The sequence below is a fragment of the Oryzias melastigma genome, linkage group LG12 (genome assembly GCF_002922805.2).
Source record: "Oryzias melastigma strain HK-1 linkage group LG12, ASM292280v2, whole genome shotgun sequence".
Taxonomy (NCBI): domain Eukaryota; kingdom Metazoa; phylum Chordata; class Actinopteri; order Beloniformes; family Adrianichthyidae; genus Oryzias; species Oryzias melastigma.
The window spans coordinates 5,949,110-5,973,426 of NC_050523.1; the positions used below are offsets into that span (position 1 = coordinate 5,949,110).

A 24,317-nucleotide genomic window follows, 5' to 3' on the forward strand; every position below is an offset into this window, starting at 1 on the left:
TGTGTGTTATTGTATATATATATATATATATATATGTGTCAAATTTAACTTTTTTTACCTTTTGACAATAGCACATTCAAGTCCCTTTCAAAATAAAACATCATGTGTTTAATCAGATCCTCCAGCTGCAACAGATTTACTTTAATTAAAAAATGTAAAATGTAATAAACATGAGATTTTCTGTTATTATGACTTCTGTGTTCCTTCATAATTTTTTTTCTTTTTCTATAGTGAATAAAAACATGACAACTTTAGCGTTAAATCCAAATTGTTTTAAAAATGTATACATATAAATGCAATAAGATATTGTCGCTCTGATTATAAACCACTCTGGAAGTAGATTATTACTTTTACCATCAAAAAATTTAACATAAATTAATTAATTAGTTAAGTTTGGAGCTTTCTTCAAAGCCAAAGAGTCACAATAGAGGAATAAATGTGGCTCCAGAGCCTCAGGTTGTAAACGCCTGACCCATACCAATATAAAATACAATAAGTTAGTTATATAACAGTCCAAATCTTATCCCATGCTCACCTTATCCCATCAGGGGATGAGCTGAAAGTTTTGGTTTGGCAGAGATTTATATAAGCTAGGAACTGGCACAGGATCCTTTTATGGTCCGACATGTTTGGGCAGTGGAATGAAAGGTCTTACAAGGCAAGGTACGTCTTTGCCTAAGGACTAACGCCTGGTTCACACTGGACGCAGAAGCGCCGTGGAACGGAGTCCGCTTCCATTCAGAGCCCTTGTTAACCTATGGTGCGGTTCACACCAGGCGTGGAGCGCCGCTGTCCTGCGCGGAAGACTCACGCTGTACAGCTGATCGTTTCGCCATCTGGTCTATTTGCTGCGAGCGATCCGTGTCAATTCTGGCAGGAAGATACATCAAGATACACGAGAAAATCTGGTTTATTTTCAAAATATAACAAATTTTCCACAATAAAAGACAGCGATTGACAAATGTGATCATATTTTTGTATCTAAACAGACTGTAGAGATGGAAATGAACATACAATCACATCTGTGTGTCTCAACAACAAATAAATTAAACAAGTGTAGGCCTATTAAATACTTGCTTCTTCTTAGCAGAAACATGAGGTAATATTTTTAGATTATAAACTTACCCATGATGGCAAACAAAAAAAAAGCTCTAACAGAAGCACCTGTCGATTGTTGTGGATAAATGCACATTGGTGTGAATTCAAGGAGAGCGCGGATGCTGTGCAAACTCCACACTGATACATTTTAATCCTTCAAGAAAGACTAGGATTCTGGAAAACTTCACTTGCACTGTTCAGTACTAGGTATTTGTATAAAGATATCTTGGATACATTTTAGGTCAATGAATCCAAATGAACCAAAATGACTTGTTTCATCAACTAGTTATAATATGAATCGAATTGTGGCTAGAATGAATGGTTACACCCCTGATGAAAACTTTCCCTGTCCCGCCAGGTGACGCCTTTCCGGAGGATTTTTCCATCATGGCCACAGTGAAGCCAAACAAGGGCAGCCAGTCCTTCCTGTTGTCCGTGTACAACGAACAGGGCATCCAGCAGCTCGGCATGGAAGTGGGTCGCTCCCCCGTCTTCCTGTACGAGGACCATTCGGGCAGGCCCAGCCCTGAAGACTACCCTCTCTTCAGAGGAGTCAACCTCGCCGATGGAAAGTAGGTGCCCCCGTACCTTTCACCTATTCTTTCAGGGGCTCACGCCCAACAGTCACTGTAGAGTTTCTGCATTGACAAATATACAAAAACGAGAGGCTCCTGCTTGGTAACTAAGCTGCTTGTAACCCAGTTAGTGTGTGAATTAACTTTACCTCCCATCCCAGGTGGCATCGAGTGGCCATCAGCGTGCACAAGCAGAGCATCACCCTCATTCTGGACTGTAAAAAGAAGACCACCCAGAAGCTGCTCCGAAGCCCAAAACCTGTCATCGACACGAAAGGAATTATAGTGTTTGGAACTAGAATACTTGATGAAGAAGTCTTCGAGGTAGGAACTGCCTTTATTTATCGGTTGAATAGATGATTTTTTATGTTTTTTGGGGGGTTATTCATACCAAAGTGGAAGTCTGAGCATCTTAGTAGAGAAATGTGGGTGTGGTCTGTGTATGTGATGAGGTTGCTTCTGCAAAGTCCGTTAACTTCTGAACATGGAGATCTTGTTGGGCATTAGTCCACTTATACCACAGTCAGTTAAGAAAGAAATGGTTATAAAATCCAATATTATTTCTTTAATCTTGTTTTTTTTTTTTAAATACGTTTTAATGGTTTTCAACAAGAAGCGGACAATTTGATACATGGTTTGATGCGTTGTCATGGCAAAGGCTATAATACCCATATATTGCTCTAGAGAAGCTGGTGTGTGAGGACTTATCAGCAACAGAATCAGCTCAAGGCTGCTTGTCTCTTCAGAATCAGCTGGAAAAAGGGTGAAGAGTTACGATAGTTGTAAGAATGTAAAAACTGGTGCTGAAGCCTGAAGTCATAATGGACATCCAACAGCCAATCAGAATGAAGCGTTCACTCAGATCATGGTGTAAATGCTGGTCACTTCCCTGTGTGTGTTCTCCTTTAAGATGAGGTTCTGCAGAACCTCTACCAATCATAAATCCAACTTAATTCTATGTGTCCTGTTTTCCACATCCTCCACAATTGAACTCCACTTCCCATCATCCTGTGTTTCTCAAAGCTCCAGTTTCTTTGTGGCTGCTTACTCTGCAGGTTTTTTTTTAATCACAACGAGAGCTTTTATCCTTTCAAAAATGAGGCAGAATCTTTTAGATTTATTGCTGTACTGATAGAGACAGGAAACCCTCTGGAGACACCTGATATGACTCAGTGTTTGAATGGATAATGAGCTTTTTCTGGTCGGATATTTGAGGCTGTTAAACATGACCTCTTGCGCGGGACACACATGCAGTTCCAGCACAAGGAATATCCTTTGTCTTTGTCCCCTCAGCTTGTTTAAAGGGGAGATTAGTCCATGAGGCCGAGGGCCTCGATAATAATTAGTAACAGAGGCTGACTGATGTGACTGATGCCGAGCCAGCCGACCCTTAACCTTCCTGCTGCTCCAAGAGAGCAAACAGAAAGAAATATGACATCACCCTCTCTGCAAGCCCCTCAGAGGCACTTCTGTAGTTGGAGCAGACAAATATCTGCAGCACAACTGTTCACACTCATCGTGAACGAAGAAATGAGGTGGAAATGTTTGTCTTACCTTCGTGTGAACATAAGGGCAGTAATTTCTCTTACTAGTCGGTGCGCTTTGCATTTAATTGGGCTCGAGTTTTACCCTTTTGCCAACGATGACGTACTAATGGCTTGATTGGGGCAACACCGTAAAGTTCAGCTATCACTAACAGGCCGGTTGTTACCGTGGGAACGGGCATAGGGTTTGCGAGATGCTCGGAGCCCTCCTGCTGAGTGTCTGCCGGTCGGGAGACAGGACAGGCTCCACTGCGTGCAGAAAATGGAAAATATGCCACATACTTTCCAAATTATACTCTCTCCTCCCCTCACACCCCCCCCCCCCCTCTCTTCTCCCGCTTGATCCCAGCCTGACTTCCACTCCAGTCAGATATTACTGAGAGGTGGTCAGCATGAAATCATACACTGAATGCTTTGAATTTTAATACCTCGCTAGTCAAATTACAGACGACTTGTGATTTTTTTATTCTTTTGTGCAAATTCACTTTCTCTTGAGACAGGAAACCCATTATTTTAAGTGAGAATAATAATATTTTAGGCCTTTTTTTCTGAGAAATGTCCTCTATTGTGCACAAAAATTGACCAAATTACCAGAAAAACCAACGCCAGGTGCAAGTTATTTTCTTATCTGGCTTGTTGCTGAGTCTGTTACATCCATTTGCCATAGAAACAAGCAAAATTGAAGTAAATGGAAAGTATAAACTCCTAAAAACCAGTGCAGTAATTTGTGCAGCATAAAAGCGTAAAAATGAGGTCATGCAAACTTCAACAAAACTTTTAGTCTAATTCCTACAATTTGTAAAAAAAAAAAAAAAAAGCATTTTTAATAGAGAAACCAAATTGGTTTTGATTGGAAATTTAAAAATATGATTCATATTTATTGGAAATGTTATTTGATTCAAATCACAAACCTGAAGTCGACCGTTTCTAAGATTTGGGCCCTGATTTTTACAGCCTCACTCCTAAGAGATTTGACCCAAATACTTTGACGTTGGTCAGTCTAAATAACTCAAATGAGCCGTTAAATGTGGCATTTTTGAGGAGAAGAAAGAAATACGCTTTTTGCCAATAGGCAGAAAAGAGAATAGGTGAAGATTAAAATTGTATACTCCATACTTACCTTTGAGTTTGTGTTTTGAATGTAAATCTGATTTTTTTTTTAAAATCCTCACAAATGCACCAACTTGATACTCTGGAGCCACATGATTTAATGGAAACAATTTATTAATACAATTCATTTTTTTTCAACACTTCTACTGCACAACAGAAATGTCTAGTTGCTGTTCAGAAGCAAAGTTGTTAAAGTATAGAACTGTATTTAGATGCATAGATTAAATAAGGATTATAAACTAATGTTGTCATGTTTTAATTTTACTTTTTATTTTGAAAGGAACTTCTGTGTGCTGATGTCAAAAGTAAAACAAATATACAAGCATATTATAGTTAGAAGGACTATAACACTGTAATAGTTCAACCATTATAAATATTTAAAGCTATATTTTATGAATTAATGGCTTAATGACCAACAAACTTTAAAGAAATTTATTTTTCTAAACAATTAAGAGAGATATTGAAGTTCTCATTGGATTTTGGTATTCAAGAAACTGGTTCAAATTAGTCTTTTGGCTTTCAAGGTTGCAGACCTTTGACCTAAAACAAGAGAAAATGTATAGTTAAAATATAAATACATAGATAAAATAAAGATAAAAAAAAAATAAAAAGGAAAATGTATCGTTGTAATAAAGAGAGCACATTCATAAAGCCCCGTCTGTTATTATTGTATCTTACAAGCAAATTTTCTATTTTATATAATGCTCTGTTTAACAGTTTTTGCCTCCATTTGTGGGGTATTTAGAACCCATCACCACTTTAATAATCCAGTTTCTTTTAAAACTTCCTGTATAAAAATTGGGAAGTCATTTTTCCTTTGATTAAAAGAGCAGGTCCCATAAAAGCACAGAGGTGATATAATTTACAGTTTTTTCAGATTATAAACAGCTGTTAGAGAACAAGGAGTGCTTTTATACTGAAGTGGTTTGTGGTTTTGTAACTACATAAAGACTATCTGCCTTCTTTAAGCACCGTTGTGTTTCATAAAGCTCCATGAGCGTCTGCAACGCCGTTATTATGGGATTTTGAGGCAGTACGGCAGGCAGGTTTTTACCGCTAACCAATGATGGTCTGCTGAAAATGGAGCTTTGGGTCGAAGGGGTTACCATTATAGCAAACGGATCCTCAGACAACTTCCTGACGTGGATCTTGAATTGTATGTTGTTTGTCTCATCAGAAAACTGCCATTTTGGATTTCTCGGCCCCCACCTGTTATTTCTGAGACTGCAAGAAGAACAAAGGATAATTTAAAATATTTGGTTTTGGGTTGGATTTAATCTAAAGCTACGTTCACACGAGACATGTGACGCTAAACGCAGGCTCTCGAACATTCATTAGGCCAAACGTTTCACACTGGACAAGCTGGGAGGGGCTTCCTCTTTTTCAGTTTACTAGAACATACCTGTCAAACCAGTGCAAACCTTGTCAATGTTGCTCCAGGAATTTTCTTTCACAGATCTATTCCTGGATTAATAAAATCGATTAATCCATCTGAATCAATCTAAGCTTAATATATCAAAAATCGATCCATAAAAGTAGAGATCAATCCAAGGCATAATGCTAAAGTCAGCTAGCTTGATGCTAATGTATAATGGGATTCCCCATAAGATGGCTAATGCTAATGCTCGGTCCACCTAAACATAAATCGCTGACTAAATGAACATCTTTATGAACTCACAGGCATGAACTTTCCAAACTCAAAGAAATATTTTTCTTAAAGTAACCATTTGTGGTCCAAAGTACCGTTTTTTGCTCATACTTTCTTCTTCCTCTCAAGTAAGGTGTAATGCTATAGCGCGATCGCCACCTAGTGGGCAAACTGAAACGCCCTCCAGGAGAAGCAGAACAATTGTTGGAGCTTCTCTGTTTTAAAATCCATGTAAGACTGTATGATATTAACAATCTCATTATTATTTCACTAAGTGTAGCTACGAGGGGGCCCAAGCGATGGTCATATTGTGCCGGTCCCAAGCCCGGATAAATACAAAGGGTTGTGTCAACGTAAAATTTTTGCCAAATCAAATATGCGAATCAGTTCTATGATATCCATACCAGATCGGTCGAGGCCCGGGTTAACAACGACCGCCATCGGTGCTGTTCACCGACAGGGTGCCGGTGGAAATTGGACTACTGTTGGTGGAAGAAGGAGAGGAGGAAGGCGGGTTTGTAGGGAGAGGGAGAAGAGGAAAGTCAGTAGTGTTGGACTGAGAGTTGGGACTTTGAATGTTGGAACTATGACAGGAAAGGGTAGAGAGTTAGTGGACATGATGCAGAGGAGAAAGGTAGACATACTGTGTGTCCAGGAGACCAGGTGGAAAGGTAGCAAGGCTAGAAGTTTAGGAGCAGGGTTCAAGTTGTTCTATCATGGTGGAGATGGGAAGAGAAATGGAGTAGGAGTTATCCTAAAGGAGGAGTTTGTTAGGAGTGTTGTGGAGGTAAAACGAGTGTCAGATAGAGTGATGAGTCTGAAGATAGAGATGGAGGGTGTGATGTGAACTGGAAGAGATGGGCCAAAATCCAAAACACACCTTGGGTCGCGGGCTGAACAGGATAAACCTTTATTGAACACTCTAAAACTACATTTTTAAAACCAAAACTTTTTAACTCAATTTTGAACTACCTATATAGCATTACCTACGATAATGCTAGTGTGAATGCTGTAAACTCAATTTGGCCACCGAAGATGCTAGTGCTAATAGCTGAAGATGCTGAAATTGATAGCTAAGAATGGTGAAGCTGATAGCCAAAAACACAAGCTAAAAGCTAAAACCGCTGCAGCTAAGAGCTTGCTAAAATCTTAGCTAACTGCCAAATTAGCCTAAACAACGGGTAAAATTTCTAATTTAGCCAACACAGCTAGCATAGAGCTAAAATTTTTTGCTTAAATCCAAAATAGCCAAAGAAAACGTATAAAAAAAAAAAAAAAATCAAGATTAGCCAAAATAGTCCGCTACCAGCTGAAATATTAGCTAAACTTCAAAATAGCCTAAACATCTGGAAAAAAAGCATAAATTAGCCAAAACAGCTAGCGTGTAAATATTAGCTAAGCTCCAAAATAGCCTAAAAAATCTTAGTAGATGCCAAAATAGTCCAAATGCCAATTTTTTAATCTGTAACTTTTTAACACAATTATGGATAATAAAAAGGCAGGAATATTATTCCAGAATAAATCAACTTAAACTTTCAATATTTTACTCTTAATAAAAATATATGTATATATTTTCTCAAAATTATGCAAGTTAGAAATAAGCGCAGGATAACATTGGGCCATTAATAACAATAGAATAAAAGGATCCGGCTCCTGGGCCTTGACTTTGACATGTGATCTAGAGGTTTCCTTGACATATGGACCAAGAGTGATGCACAAAGAGGGGGTAAATGTGTTTGGTAGGGACAAAAAGAAGAGCTTAGAACGATTATAGAAGGGATGCTGAACTAGGATAAGCCATGCATCGGGGCTCCTGCGGTGCAGCCAGAGCCAGGAAAAAGTAGTAAAACGTGCAGCGCATGAGCTCGATGCTCGTAACGACTCTTTATATTCGACTGGCCCGATGAGGTTTGCACATCCTGTTTCCTCATCCTCGCCTCAGGAGTTCATTTTTCTACCATTAACTCAACAACCAGCTTTTGCATTTCTCACACCTACACCATACAGTGTGCTGGTTTTTCCCCCACTCAGTAGCTTTTTCTGTAGCTTTTAAAACTGTGGCCTTGAATAAATGAACCTTGGCGCAGATTTTTGCGATAAAAAGCCTTCTAGAGGGGGGTCGAAATGCCGTAACAGTTCGCTCACTGTTTAATGCCTGGATAATGGCTTTTCTTCTGGTGCCGCATTAGAGAAGAGCTGGAAATCTGATGCCCCTGCTAGGGCATTCATGGCTCCTTTGGTGCAAAATTATGAGGGAGTGTCAAGGCCTAGCTTGTGAGGTTTTTTTTTTTAAAAAAGGCGGAATGAAACATATCTTGAAGATCTGTTTTCAAGTGGACAGTGTAATTGGTGAATGTGAGCTTGTTAAATGAGTTCCAAATAGTTAAGAATGCACTGAAAGTAAACAAAGCTATAAAGACCCACAACAAGTACCCTGTTGTACCTCTTATGTGTGAAAATCCACAAATAAATGTCACATCTACACATAAAAGTGCATTGAATCGTGGTACTGTGAAATAAAAAGAGGAAAAATCAATATGACGACGTTTGTTTGTTCCTGTCTCATCATTCTTTTTCATTGTTCAGCAGCTATTTCAACAGATTTTTTTCTTGGAGATTTTATCCCAAAAATTTTTGCCCGCATTGCTTTTGAACTCTGGAATACCTGCAGTTTTTGAGCTGTCAGTGGGATCTAAGATGCAAAACCAACAAACACACATTTTTGTGTACAATCTGCAGAAGACGGGATTTGCGTCTGTAATTATTTACCCTCTCAAACAAGATAATAAAACAGTCTAAAGCCCCATTAGGGGTTTGGGGTAAACAGCTGTCAGTTGGTCTCTGTGGAAAGCTGAGGCGCCACATAATCGTCCTCTAAGAAAAAAAAAAAAAAGAAAAAGCCAAATTAACAGATTTAAAGCAGTTTAAGTATAATGAAGATCAGGGATTTCAGGGTTTGTGCTGAGACTTGTACTTGCAATAACATTACCAAACTCTAGGGGGTGGTACATGCGGTTTTGTTGTAGCTGTAGCTGATGCAGCAGACATCAGAATATTTCTAATTGTTCACATTTTTTTTTTTTTTGACGTCTTGATTCAATAAACTTTGATGTCTTTAATTAACCCTTTATCACCAGCGCTTTAGCTCCAGTGATGACGTTTTATGGACTACATGAACCATTTTTGGAATTAAAAGGATTCCAGCGGATCTTGAAGTGAAGAAAAGCAGCTTTGTGCTGATATATTAGCTGATTTATTTCGATTGTATTAACGGTCAAAGAGTCTATTAGATATGCTATGTTATAGATTTTGGCAATGTATTTAATTTGATATGTATCATCTGGTACACAACTATCAGCTACCACTGAATTCAAGTATAGTGAAATCTGGTATTTGTTTATTTATATATACATATATAGTTATTCTTTTACTAATAAAGATCAGCGAGACACCATCTTTTTTGTCTTTATCAAAAATCTATAACAGTACAACAAACTTAAAGGAGGACTTTATCATGGGGGATACGTTCTAAAATTAATTAAAATTTATTTTTTTAGGCGGTTAATATGATCTAGTAGAGTATTGTACAGCTCAAATAATATTTAAGGCAGAAAACGATTTATTACCAACAACTATCCAAAGATTTTTCATTAAAAAGGAGGAAAAATACAATCTTAGCTGTGCGCTAGCAGAATATCAGAAATATGGCAAGCAAAATAGGTCAATAATCGCCAGGAAAAGCACAGGGAAAAAAAACAGCATCTTAGCCTTGAAAAACACTGTTTTTATGTACGTTTTAAAAGTAGCATGTAAATTACGCCGTCTTCTGTTGTCCCAAAACAGGCGTAAAAAGCGGCGTTTTATTGTATACAAACCGCGCGTCTAAAGGGCCGTTCTAGCTCGTTCAAAACATCGCATCGAAAGCTGCTTTTTTTCCTGTCACATTTGTGTGTTGAATACACCATTCTGCTTGAATAAGACAGCTACAGCCTGTGGTTGACATAACAAAACGCAGATCTTTGTCTCCACCTCCAATTGTCAAAAGTAATGTCCCACTTGTGCTAAAAAACGTAGCTCTGCGAAGCACAGCCAAAGCCCCGAGAGCGCACATGATAAAATGTGCCAGCGGAAATAGACATTGTTGTTTTGACTAACAAATAAAGTGATGAATTAATTTATCGTGACCTGTAATTGATTAATCTAAATAATTGATTTAATCGCAAATATTTATCTGTGAAAAAGTCTCATTTTGAGGTATTTTCATTTAAATTTGTGACATTGTGGTGCAGTAAAAGATAAAAATACAGATAAAAAAGTAGCTTTATGCTGTTACAGCATCAAAGGGAATTTTGTTTTCAATCTTAAAGAAGAGTTCCTTCAATCAAGAAAACATCAAAAAAGAGTACGAGCCCTTTTATGAGTAATAAAAATATTTACCACAAGCTTCTTATTAATATAATAATACATACGTAAACTATTATCTGTGATGGACCGCTTTATATGAAGTTCCAAAAGGTAGCGAGATTAACCATTTTTTTTATTTAGCAAGAAAAAAAATACATATTCAGCTTAATGGAGGTCCAATCACTGTCCACTACAAAATTACATTTTAGCTCCCATTAGAAATTCCGGGAAAATTCTAAATATTTGTTGCATGGTTGTTTCTCAGCATCTCAATGTTGGTGGATCATTTTCGCTGCTGTATCTTGAAATTTTAATCCAGAGGACCAAAGCCGGAGACTACAATAGCTCTTAAAAAGGAGCTTCTTAAACTGGAGGTTTCTCAGATCCTGTACTTGAAATGGATCACTTGGTTGTGGTGACATTTCAATGTTTTGGCAACATCTACATAAACGGAAGTTTGGTCCAAATTTTCCCAAAGATCTATGTAAGATTCATGCAAAAGTTATTGAGGAAATATGGGTCAATGAGAAAGTTGATGGGATTTTGCATAGTAATCCACACTTTGTGTCTTTAAGAATGTTACAAATTATACAACTGAAAATGGACTCACTGGAGACAAAAATGAGAATAAGACTTTCATGAATCAAAAGTGTTGTTTTTGTGACACATCTGGAATCTGGTACACCAGTCAAACCACATCAGTTACGCTTAAATCAAAGTTGAAATTGTTTCTGATCCGTGAATTGTCTTGCAGTTAGGTCTTCTCTTGCACAGATGATTCATTTGGTTGGCTGCAGAAATACGTCTAACATCAGCAGTTCGTTCAAAAACTCTAGATTTTCACAAGAAACCTTTGTCTTAGACTCCATTCCAAGACTTGATTTCAAGTTTTACAGAAAAATCATAGGCAGATTAGGGTGAAGACACACACTTATACCCAGAAAGCACAGTTGCCATGATTTATTCAATGAGCCTCTTCTGAAAAAGACGTTTGAGGCCCTTCTGAGAAGAAACTCTTCATTCTAGGTGGTTCTATTAAAAAGAAACTCTTCCTTTTCAAAGTGTAGCTTTCTCAATGATACAATCAAGTCAGAGGGGAAGCGACGTATTTAAGAAAGATCTGAGAGACGTTCTGACTGCAATCCTTCCCAGCTGGATGTTGACTTGCAGTAGACCAGATGTTTCCTCACGCAGGGTTCTTTGAAGCCAATGATTGATGGTGACCAATGGCTGCTGGAGATTAAAGCGTAGCTCCGTCCACTGTGTATTTCTCTGTATATCTTAGAGTTCTGTTTAGGAAACACCAGTGCAAGCACGTGATTCTACATTTTAGGTCAAAATCGAATGTTTCTGCCTTCTGAACTGGAGGTCATGCTTCATAGACCAAGCACACTACTTTTTTTATACATTAGTGGCTACAGGGAGGTTTCCATCCCGGATAACTCATGTCAGATGTTTGTCTTTCACCCTCTTATTCTTCACGTTATTCCTTCACTGTGTCAGCAAACCCCCAAGTGTCTCTTCAGCAGGAGATTTCGAAAAAACTTCCAAGCCAAATATTCAAAATGGACTCCTTGTGGAGGTGGGGAGAGGCTTTCCTCTTCCCAAAAGAGCAGGAAATGGGAGCATGGCTGCCTGGGAGTAAAATGGTAAATGATTAGAGTTTTGTTGGAAGCCGGACAGTTTTCCCAAATGAAGACGGTAGCGGTGGAGAGTGGATAAGTGGGGTGGCAGACGGGCCTGTTGCTGTTGGCTGCGATTTTGCTGCAGTTTAGAGAAGGTTTGTGTGGGTGGAAAAACCAGCTGATTTCTGGAGGTTTCTACGTCCACGTTTCTACCCGTGCTAGCTCCAGCTCTGTGGACAGAATGGATCTGGTTTGTTTGTTAGTCTGTCCTGATTTATATTCCCTCAGAACCCAACTGCTGCAATGTGCTTTTTGGATCTTTTTCTTTTTTAGTCGGGTTGGATGGAGGCCTGTGGGTAAATATAGCCCTCAAAGACCCACTCCTATCATCTTTTGAGTTATTTTAAAGTCGCTCCCAGTGGTTTTTTAGATGATTATGCAACTTTTTTTTTAGAAAAAGTCCAAAAAAAACTGTCATTTTTCAGATATAGTTTCTGCAACACGGCTGCGCAATGGGGAGGCATTGGCAGAATCTTTAAGATTAGATGCTGCTGCTTAATTTTTTAGGAAAATTGATGGCGGCCGTCAGTTAGGTGGGATGACGTCATTACGAAATTGGGCGGTGTGAACCAGATTGCCAGCTGGAAGTAGCTCTGATGGGACGATGTGTAAATGTCTCCAGACAGCGGCCATCCATACTTGGCAGCAGGTACAGATTTTGAGCACACTTTAAAATAGGGGTGTTCACAAAACTCATGGTTTGGATCGTGTTCATGGTCACTGTTTAAAACATTTTTCGGATCGGTAAAAAGTGAAAAAAAAAACAGAAGATAAAAGCCTAAAATTACTTTTTTGAAAAACTTTAAAACATATATTTGAGAAAACAAAGTTAGTACTTCAAAGCATAGATATACACTCTTACATCTTTGAACATAAACAAAAATGTAAAAACATGTAGTTTCTGATGACATTTACATATCTGGAGACCAAATCTACCAAATCTGATCCGCGGAACACGTGTTGCTCGACCCATGGCTAGTGATCCGTACGGACCACGGATTATCTGTTACACCCCTACGTTACAATCTTCATTTACAAATTTCTCAACATGTCTCCCAAGAAACCAGTGTTCTGTCTTTTTCGTAGTCTTCTCAGAATCAACCGGACTTCGTCAGTACTCAAGTCTCCGAGTCGCTGTAGTTCTATCAACGCCACCATGAGTTTTGTGCAGCATCAGTGCCATTTCCCCATTTCTACCCACGGTGGACGGGATCGCCAGATTGACGTCTGACCCATCTCAAAAGTCTTCGTCAAGTGCCTACGATGTAACTGTATGATTTCCAACAATTGCAGGGTGGCAGTGGGATGGCAGCACAGGGGCAGGGAGGTGGCAGTCTGAAATCAGTCAATTATCAGACGATTTTGGTGACCTTGGAGACCGTTTTATCAGTCAAATATTGCCAAATATGCCACCTGCCTGTCAAAGGACTGCCACCACGTGACTTCGAAATGTGCCCGGACAGCCGGTTTCATAAGGTCGCCATTTAATTTGAACTTTTTCTTAAAACATGTAAAAATGCCTCCCGATTACACTTGGCCTTTAGTCAATTTTGCCATAAAAACTTACATTTAGGTTTCTGCGCTATGGCATTTTGGGATATATGACTGTTGTCCAGGTTGTGGGTGGGACCATTGGTCTTGAGTAACCCCCTCCCCTTCCCCTCCCCGTTACTAAGAGCTTGGAGCAGGGAGCTTGTGGTCCACAGATTGTAGTTTCTAGGCTCTTTTTTCATTTGTCTGCACCTATCTTACAATACAGAAATACTCAGAAATGTATTTTTAAGCTTCATTTTCTTAATGTGTGATCTCCATTATCAGAAAATTGCCATAAGTACATGTTAAAAAACACTATTTTTATTGGATTGGGTCAAAGTTTAATTCTATTTCCTTTGCAAGCTGCAACAGGTACAAAAACTGATTTTCATAGGGATACAGAAACAGGAAACACCCATTTGTGCTCCTTATATCTGCTGTGCTGCTCCAAACTCAAATTTGAAAACGTTTTGGATCTTGATGCTGATTTGCTTCCAGAAATGAACATTAATTGAAAAATAAAACCAATTCCCTGAGATGGTTTTAAACTTCTGAATTCAATTTAAAAGAACAAAAACTATGAACTCAGTCTTTCCTGGATTGATTGTCGGTCAGATTTATTTTGGCTTATTGCTCACCAGAGCACTCTCCTGCCCCCATCTGGACGCTGCCAAGATGCCCTGCAGAGATCGGCAAAACAGCTTCCAGAATAAAAGCATTCTTTGGTCAAACGCACAAGGAAAAAAAAAATGAAATCAATCTTTTTGGAAGCTTCTTCTGCTCCCATAATCTAATTGAAAGATGGAGCCTCATTGTCATCGAGGGGATTGATGTGCTTTTTCTCTTAGTCTCCTTCAACTTGATGAATGTTAAGTGAGGTCAGCTTTTACTCTTACAGCCACAGGCGATGTCTTTTCCTCCAAAGCGAAGCAGTGAGGGAGCAGAGTCATGTTTCAGTGGAGCCTGCTCTGTTATTGTCTAAAAAAAACTAAAAACTGCCTTCAGCAGCGCTCTGTTGGCCCATTTGATTTGCTGTTCTTCTGGGTTTTTTGGTACCACTTTGGTTTCTCTTATACATTAGCACATGATGCACCCAATGGAGCTTTTCGACGATTTTCTCCTTTTTTTCCTTTCATGTTTTAGCATTTGAGGTTCAGAAAGAGCCTCATTAACATACTGAATCCCTGAGTCTGTATTTCTAACTGCTGCAGTGGGAATGTGGACTCCGCGTACGCTAATGATTTAAATATCTCATGCCTTAAAGGGTAGCTGAACCGAGTTGACGACTCAGCACCAGCATGCCAAATTAGGAATTTGGCATTAGCATACAGCTGGGGTACAGTATGAGAATATTCACAGCTTTTGCATCAGGGAAACAGTTGCTTGTTTTAACATTTGGCATCAGAGTCGGTCGAGTAATAGCTGTGAAGAAAAGTGCAGCTACGAGTGAAAGACAGGAAATCAGATCCAGCTTTAGTTCATGGTCGTGAAATTCTGAAGCTTTGGATTTTATAATGCATTAAACATGATTTTATTTTCAGTAACTACAAAAAAAAAAAAAAAAATACATTTTGCTTTATTATAAATATCATTAATTACAACATTTTATTCCCTGGAGAGTACATCAGCATTTCAATTTCACAACAATAAATGCAACTTTTAGCATTGTTACTAAGAATTGTGACACACTGATTTTTTTCTTAATGCTTTTTGTGCAGAAACATGTTTTGGTTTTATTGCTGATTTGATTTGAGTGTGCGCTTCAACTTTATTGACTCAGACTTTTTTATTGCTGCCCTGTTTTGTAAATCAACTCTGATCATCTTTTAATCTATTTTCAAAGTGTTCTTTACATCGTTTTCTTGGACATAGTTTCTGCAGAGCGGCAGGAATTCATTAAAAATTTGTTGTAGGCGGGACTGTTGGCACAGATCAACCCCACTGCTATTTCCCTCGTGGGGTATTTCCAACATCACTTATAAGCTCTTTTTTTCATTGTTTTTTTCTTGTGATTCACAACATTTGTATAAATAAATACTCAAAAACACAATTTTAAGCTATTTTTTAAAGAATATATGTACTCTGTAATTATAAAGAAAGCTACGAGAACCTGTTAAAAACATCAAAAATAACATTTTTCATTAGAGTTTGTCCTTATTGATCTAATTAATATTTCTAGTACTGATTGTTTACATTTTTCTCATCATAATCACTTCTTTTTCTGAGGCATTCCAGCTTAAAGAACCTTCTGTCTCTCAATAACGGGCTATGTCTGAATTCCCACCTTAATTACTAATTATTAAAAAACTATATAGTGCAGGACTATCTAGCACCCTGGATTTTAAAAGCAATTTGGACACCACGCTCACTACTTTTCTTTGCTAAACGCCTTATATGATGTCACTGATTTCACAAAGTGAAAATCAAGTCAATCCAAACATTTTACGACGTCTATTTGTGACTCTAGTGTGTTCTAGACATACATGTAAATGTTTTATCATTTTTTTTTTTTTTTGTTTTGCAAAAAATGTTCAACTGCAATGCATCGTGGTCTATGTTCGCTAATGTTGTGAGCATCGATGTTTTCTGCAAAGACTTCTGGTAAATTTTTAGTGTACTCGATTTTCAATCGTAGATTCAGACAGTACTAGAAACGCACTATATTGCGAGTAAGGAAGGAATTTGGACATACCCATGGTGTCATGGCGCCGGCATGTAAACCCCTTTGTATAGTTTTAGTTGCATTTTAGCTGTAGTTTCTTCTAGTAGAGCGCTGTTTGGTGTAAACTTCTGGGTTTCAGAGCACACCCACATTTCTGTTACAGTAGCCTTACTCGTGAAAATGTTGGATTTTTTTGTGCATTCAATTAAATGATGCAGAATTGTGGTAAAAATTTAAATCCTGGGTGATGAACACAGAAATTATGTGAGTAATCTGTTTCTATATGTGACCAGGTCACCATAGCAACCTTCTAATGAGTTTACAGGTTTACATGCACAGCAGTAACCTGGTTTTATCGCCTTTTATCTTTGCACCTTTCATCCAGTCTTCTATGTTTCATTAAGTGTTTAAATGAGCTTTTAGAAAATTATGTTTTTTTTTTAGAGGAAATTTTCTTTTTTAAGCTCAAACACTGGTTATAAAAACTAGGTTTTTTGCTTTGTGATGATGGACTAAAATGTAGGAGGCATCAGTGGGCGACCAAAACATAAACATTTCTAATAAAAAAACATCTTTAATAGAACATGAGGAGTAAATTTGAAAACCACGAGGAAAAACAAAAGAAAAATGGTGACAAAACAGAAGATCTGACTTTAAAGAGAAACTAAAGACTTTAAAAGACTGAGGAGAATTGAACAAATAGAAACAGCTGTGGTTGACTGAAACTAAAGCTGCCGCTTCAACTGAGGAGGAAAAAAAAAAAGCACCAAACCAGAACATAACCTGACCACAAGAACATGTGACTTCTTTCAAACCAGAAGACACCAGGCCTCAGTGTGAAGTAAGCATCAGAAATGTCTACTGGAACCCAATTCTGAAGTTCTTTTGGAGTTAAACATTCTTTTTAGATTTTCATGTTCCATTTGACTTTGAAAGTTTTTATTTTTGCATTTTATCAGAAGGATAAAGATTTAGTTTTCATCTGATGGTCAGCAGAAGGTTCACTGTAATGGTCTTTACACGTTCTATATTTACCAAGAGGCTTCTAAGGAAGCCTGAAGTTGTGAACCTCAAAAAATGACAGTGTCTTCTTGTTATATCGCGATTCACCTTCTGTTTCCTGAGGCTTATTTTACTCTGTATGTGCATGTTTGGAACTTATTTTTCTACTAAGATTTGAACTTTGAGAGTTTGATTAAAAGAGAAAAGTGTGAAAATGTTAATACCTCTCTGAGAAAAGTGTAGAAAGTGTGCAGTGAGAAGTTTCACAACCTTACAACATCTTATTGCAGGTTATTTATAGAATGTAGCCTAAATCTTATGATGAAATATATTAATATTTTGTGTGTTTCTATGTGAACCAATCAACAGCTGTTAATTTTTTCTTCCAAAAACGACTTCAAATGTCAGTTTCCTTCATAAACAGTACAGAAATGCAAAGGGGTTTACCACTTTACCCACTGGTTTTGTCTAAAAAGCAGAACAAAGATCAAAGTATGGTCACCTGGCTAAGTATTTTTGTCCAATTTTTAACAATTTTGTTTAATCATCGACTGGCAAACCGTCCAGGGCAGAGATAGGCAACTCCAGTCTTCAAGATGCCACATTCATACATCTTTTCCAACATATCCAGCTCTGGCATGTTCTAATAGGCTGGACACACCTGAACAAGGTAATCAGTCATGAGTAAGGCTTGGATATCTGGAAATCATACAAACGAGACCTGGTTTTGCCCATCTCTGGACTAGGGTGTACCCAGCCTTTAACTAAAAGTGGCTGGGATAGGCTCCAGCATCCTCCTGACCCTGTAAGGGAGGAGATGGGTTTGGAACTACACCTGACTGTAGTTCCACTCATTTTTGGAGATGTGGACACTTGGAATCCATAAATTCCCTATTGTCCATCTCATGGATCTGTAGTCTAGTGCAGAGGTGTCCATATCCGGCCTCCTGCTGGTTTTCCTGAAAATCTTAACTGCTGTTGATTACCTGGATCAGGTGTGTTTAGCCAATAAGAAGCTTCAACGACAGGTTGGCTGGAAAACATGTGAGATAGCAGCCATCGAGGGCTGGAACTGGTCAAGTGGATGAGTTATCAGGATTCTCCAGTCGTCCTCACTCCCCCACATGTCTAAGGCCATTAGCCGCGTTCTACCACATTGCTCTCAGGGTTTTTTGACATTAATATGATTAATTATCTCATCCTCCTGAATTACAGTCCCACCATTTGTCGGGGCAAATTACCCCGACATCCCTCTGGTTGCTCAGGGAGACAAAGAAAAATAAGTGAAAGCAGAAGCAGAAAACCACCAGGACAGAATGCGAATGGATGAGTGTTCTCTTCAGACAGGAGGAGGGACGTTTTGTTGTATAAAAGGCATATTTCTTATTAAGCTTGACCTAATTTCTACCATTAAACGACTGTCATCCCCTCGGCCCATCTGTGACATACAGTTGTACTCCAGTGAGGGAGGCATGGGCTGCTCAGAGAGTTTCCCATGAGCTCAGAGCTTCTAGATGAGTGTTCGAGAAATTGTGGCGTCTCTGTTTAGGAGGGGAGATATTCTGCCATTAAGTACAAACTGATAGAACTGAGCAGAAAAAGTAATCGTGAGCGCCTCTGCATGGGTCATTAACCAACGGGAGGCAAGAACTTCGACACAAGCTGACACATTTCATATCATATATGCATATAGATTGCAGTATAAATCCAATCCACTCGTACTTGTTCTCCAAAAACTCCTTGTAGGGTTTCAGCTGGATGAATGCTCTAATAGATTTTCAAACTTTCAGCTGTTGACATAATTAAAAACACTTTCTCCTCTGCAGCGGCCCGCTCCCACAGCTAGTTCCCCCATAACTCTGAGCGTATGTTTGTTTCTGCTGTGTTGATTCTGCATTTGATTGATGCGGAATGACATCACAGCCTTTGGAAGATGGGATCAGGACGTGTTTGGATAGATACCGTAAAGTGTCAGTGCCATATGCATTCTTTTCAGAAACATGTGGACAACACACCCTGCTCCCCACGTAGCCTGGGGATCCTTCCGAGCCTTTGCAACAACCCCCCCTCCTCCGTCTCTTGTTCTCTGCTCACGTTCCATGGATCTCTGTGTTTGTCATGGGAGCGTTTTTCCTTCCCTAAATCCTGTTCTTCCCTTCAGCTTTGCACACTTTGGCTCAGGAAATGCAGCTCTGGAAGTCGGGCAAGTCGGATCCCGAGTCCCACTTTGCACATGTGAGGCTTTGGTCTTACGCAATCCGGGCCTCCTTCTCCGCTTTATTATCTGCAGGCAACGTGAAAGTCTGCTGGAACTCCTCAGCTCTCACAGCTTGATGGCTCATTGCACCCGGATGACCTTGAGCTGTTTGCAGTGATATCACAGCTTCCTGTTTTCTTGTGGTTTCCAGGGAGACATCCAGCAGCTAATGATTGTAGCAGACCATCGCGCTGCCTATGACTACTGTGAGCACTATAGCCCTGACTGTGAGGTGCCATCGCCAGACCAGCCGCAGAACCAGGACCCCAACACAGGCAATGTAAGTAAAAGTTCTTCTCAAATCAGAAGGTATACGGGTCATGTTTAATGGAGATATCATTTAAATAGCCTCCATCTGCTGCTAAAGGATCTGTTCATTTACTTTGGTTATACCAGGATGTTTTAAAGTCCCTCTCCGATCATCTTTTGATCTATTTTTAAAGTATTGCCAATGACCTTTTTATTATATTTATGCAGTTTTTAACCAAAATGAAACTGTCATTTTCTAGGACATATTTTCAGTAGAGCGGCTGCAGTTCACTAGAAATTTGTGAAAGTTGTGGGCGGGACTGTTGGAGCAAAGTAAGCCCGCCCCCTTCTCCATCATCCATCTGTTTACCCCTGCTAGCTTACAGTCCCAAACATAACATTTCCGGTGGAACATCGTAGCTATCCAGACGTACAGGTTTGAGTGAGATTCCAGCTCGAAGAAGGAAATCAAAGACGTTCACGGATTTAGTCGACACATTCTCCCTCCCAACTCCTCACATAAAAATTGATATTTTGGGTGTCCCCGGTTTGCTGTTCTCGTTAAATCACGGGTCCCCAACCTCCAGGCTGCGAAATGGAACTGGTCCAATACTGGGATAAGGAGCGCACCGGTATCCTAACAAGGTACCAGTTTGCCCCTGGTACCGGTTCGGGTCCTGTACCGCATCCGGTGCTGGGTTAGGATTCCGGGTTTGGGTACCAGTACTGGACATGTTCCAAGAACCACTGCACATCCGGTACAGCATCCAGTGCTGCATCCTGTACCGTGTGCTGAGGGTTGTGTAACCCAGTACCGGTTTGTGTCTGAGCCCGGTTTGCTCCCAGGACCGCATCTGGTACAGTTTTGGGTCCAGTACTGCGTCTGGTATCACGTCCGGTGCCCGAGTTAGGTTAGTACCGGACAAGTCCCAAGGGCCAGTTCGCATCCGGAACCATGTGCCAAAGGTTGTGGACCTTTGATTTTACTAACAGCTAACACGTCAAAAAACGATGAGTATCCTAACCCAGTACCCAAATCCGGTACCTGTTTGTGTCTGGGCCTGGTTCATGCCCGGTACTGCATCTGGTACCGGTTCGGGTCTGGTGCCACATCCAATGACGCGTTGGAGACACCCTAAAACATCAGTTTTCGACACGGAGGGGACCCTAACCAATATGTGACGACTTGGGGATGAGAATGTGTTGATCTAGTCGTCTCCAAGTGGATGCATCAGATAAGAGCTTGTTCCTCACCGTAATGGCTTATCCACTTTTTCAAATGGCTTTTCTTAATCATCTACTGATTCACAACGACTTGAATTAAGAAAAATGCTACAAATTCATGTTAAAAATACCAAAAAACACGGCTTTCATTGAAGTGAGTCTTTTAAGAAGCGTTCCTCAAATAATAAGAAGTTTATTTAGCACCCCGAAACCAGTTTTGTGCTTCTCTGGCTGACCTCGCTGCAGCTCATTATCCCAAATCCATAATTGTCTTCAAATTAGATCTTGATTGGTTCCTCCTCTAAAATAAGAGCTCTTTGGCTCACGAAAGGAGAACTACGAGCTGCCAGAGCAAAAATGCTGAGTGAGAAGAACGGGGGGTTATTAGGCAGTTGAGTTAGTCAATAACGTTCAGGAATGATACGGAGCCTGCCATAGCCTGTTTGGCTGCACTACATGTGGAATGTCAGTGTGCCTCGTGCATGTTAATCCTTGAGACTACAACTTAATGGACTGGAAGCTCTCCCTCTTGACCTGTGGTTTCTCTAGAGCCAACAAGTGAGACGTTTTTTCAAAGAAAACTGGTGTCACACTTATTAGACTCATTTGTTTGTTGCAATTCATTTCTGGTCGATGGCCACGTGCTGCAGCCAGACAGAGCCAACAGAGCCGGAAGAAATGTCTCACCCTCATGTAATGCTGTGTTTTTCCTCTTTCAGGATACAAAGGTGGACCCCTACAACTATGAATACCCCTATTATGATGACACAAGAGGAAATGACTATGATTCGTATTCCTATACCGACTCAGCGACAGGAACCGAGGTAGTTAAAGGTTTTGTCTTTCAATGAGCTGATTTCCAAAGACGTTGTTGCAACCAACCAACGTTCTGGGCATTTCAGGTGGATGGTGGAGACGGCGTTCTGACCGAAATGGAAAAAGTTTTGATAAGTGGCACTGGTTCCTCATCGTCCAGATCGTCCTCCAGTTCATCAAGAGGCTCCTCGTCAAGCTCTTCGAGTGCCGCCGCCGGCGGAAGCGACAACAGCTACGGAACGGAAACCGGCTCTTATGATGACGGAGGGAGTTACGACTACCCATACTCGTATTATGACGGAACAACAACTGCGCCTGAAACCGACGCTTCCAGACACGTCACCATCACCAATATTGGCACCGAGAGCAGGCTGGACCTGGGAGCAGGAGCCAGGGTCAACATGGAGTCCAGGACTGAATTTGAAAAAACTCTGTCCACCAGCAGTGGAGGGTCTACAACAACATTCATCACCAATAAAACAACAGTAGGTGGATTCAAGTGATGTGCCGATACAGTTCTATCATTTTCTATGGATTAAAGTTAAAGTTCCATTATTTTATTTTTATCTAACCTTTATTTTACCATAAAATCCCACTGAGATTAGAGTTGCAGACACCACTGCACTCAGTAGCCATTCGGTGGTAAAAGCTCCCAATCTAACTTCTTAATGCCGAGTCTCGACCAGGGAGGCACTGGGTATCATTTTCAGAGTCTTGGTGTGACTCGGTCGTGGTTTAAACTCTTCCGGTCTCAGGGTGGACACTCTACCGCAAGGCCAGGTCTTGAGCTGGGTGGAGTCATCACAACGGGCTATTGTCCCAAAGAATACCCTACTTGTGTTTTGATTTAAAACAAAACAATAAAATCATCTACAGAGAGGAGATAATGTCTAACAAAAAGTCACAGCTTGATCACAAACTGTATTTTGTTTAAATAAAGTGAAAAAATTGTGAAATTCACTAGTTATTAGGTGGGATAACTCCAGATTTGCATTGGTCCGTCTGTGCATCCATTTCACGATCATCAATTAGCTTACATTGTCTCCGTTGCGTCTCCGGTATGTTCCCCTTCGCTCCCGGAGGAGTGGTTTTTCCTGCCGCTCCAATGTTAAATAGCTTATCCTGGTCTCTTTGCTCATCCAAAACTTAAGCAATCCGGTCCCATGTTCTCTCCTTCCTCAGTAAGTTCTTGTAAAATGCCAGTTTTGTGTCATAAATGATGTTTTTGCACTGGCAAAAGTAAACTTTCGCCATCTATTACAAAAATGGACTCCTGCAGCATTAACGTGTTATCTTTTGGTCACATTACCTTAAATATGAAGTAAAATTTTATTTTGAAACTTCAACAGAAGTTTTAATTTTGAAATCCAGACTTGTTTGTCTGGCTTTTTGCAGAGGCACAGATGTCAGACTCAGACATGACGGAGACAAACTGATTAATAAATATTTTGTTGTGTCAGCAGACAGACCAGTGCCTAAAGGGGCCCCAAGAGAAAGTTTGCCCAGGGCCCCAGAAAACTTTTGCACACCCCTGTCAACAGGATAAACACAGTCTCAGTGTGTGTTGTATTTGTTTGTCAATAGGTGGAAAATGGCTACGACTATGACAATGGATATGATTATGGTGTGGATAGTTACAACATTGGTGACGTTGAGGGAGGCGCCGGCAGTAGCAGCAGCAGCAGCAGCAGCAGCAGCAGCAGCAGTAGCAGCTCCACAGTTTCAATCGGTGGAGGAAACTTCAACAGCAGCTCCACCATCACCCTTTCGGGCGGCTCATTCGGAGGCAGTTCTGTATCCGTTGATGGCAGCTCGGTTTCCAGAGGCGGGGGTTCCGCATCAACCAGAGGTTCGTCCACCGTCGGAGGTGGTTCCTCTAGCGGGTCCGTTACCACGGGGACTGGCCAGGATGGATACGACGACTTCCTGTATACCGACAATTTCAAGGAGGACGACATCAAGCTGGACGACCTGGAGGAGTACGAGAATTACGACGATTACAACCCCAGCAAAGAGCTTCCTGCTGAGACTGATGAGTACTACGGACAGGTGATGGGAAAAAAGAGTTTTTCAAATTAGCACTTCCCAATCAAGTTTGATGTGAGCTCACGGTGGTTGTGTCCTTTGCATGCAGGTCGATGGACTTCGTGGTGAGAAGGGACAGAAGGGAGAACCTGCTATAATTGAGCCTGTAAGTCTTGTTAATACAAGTCGTCCTCTAATTTCAAGGAGACTTGTTACACAAAAACCCACATTTGGACTCACTAGACCTTCTTTGTGTTGCTGGAGAGTATCTGCGGACACTGTTTGTGTATATCTGAAGGAAACAGACACACAAATTCAGATATTCTTAAATGGGTTGGGCAGAATGCAAGTGTATAGAACAGTAGGCAAACTTTTTGCCCTGTGGGCCAAAAAAGATTTTTAAAATTTGACAGAATGGTCAGACCAGGAGCAGATACGAGGGGGTTTTGTAGGGCTGGGTTGATAAAATCGAATAATCAATCTGA

The 24,317-nt window shown here is 40.1% G+C and overlaps 1 protein-coding gene across 2 annotated transcripts in view; it reads left to right on the forward strand.

Annotated features, from left to right (window-relative positions):
- Positions 1 to 24,317, forward strand: part of col5a1 (procollagen, type V, alpha 1) — a 98,797-nt gene that overhangs the window by 29,475 nt on the left and 45,005 nt on the right. For both annotated transcript variants that reach the window (XM_024298811.2, XM_024298810.2), the window contains exons 3-9: positions 1,457 to 1,670; positions 1,835 to 1,997; positions 19,670 to 19,798; positions 21,711 to 21,815; positions 21,894 to 22,292; positions 23,392 to 23,856; positions 23,942 to 23,998. In XM_024298811.2, the coding sequence (XP_024154579.1) occupies positions 1,457 to 1,670; positions 1,835 to 1,997; positions 19,670 to 19,798; positions 21,711 to 21,815; positions 21,894 to 22,292; positions 23,392 to 23,856; positions 23,942 to 23,998 (1,532 nt within the window). The remainder of the gene's footprint in view (positions 1 to 1,456; positions 1,671 to 1,834; positions 1,998 to 19,669; positions 19,799 to 21,710; positions 21,816 to 21,893; positions 22,293 to 23,391; positions 23,857 to 23,941; positions 23,999 to 24,317) is intronic.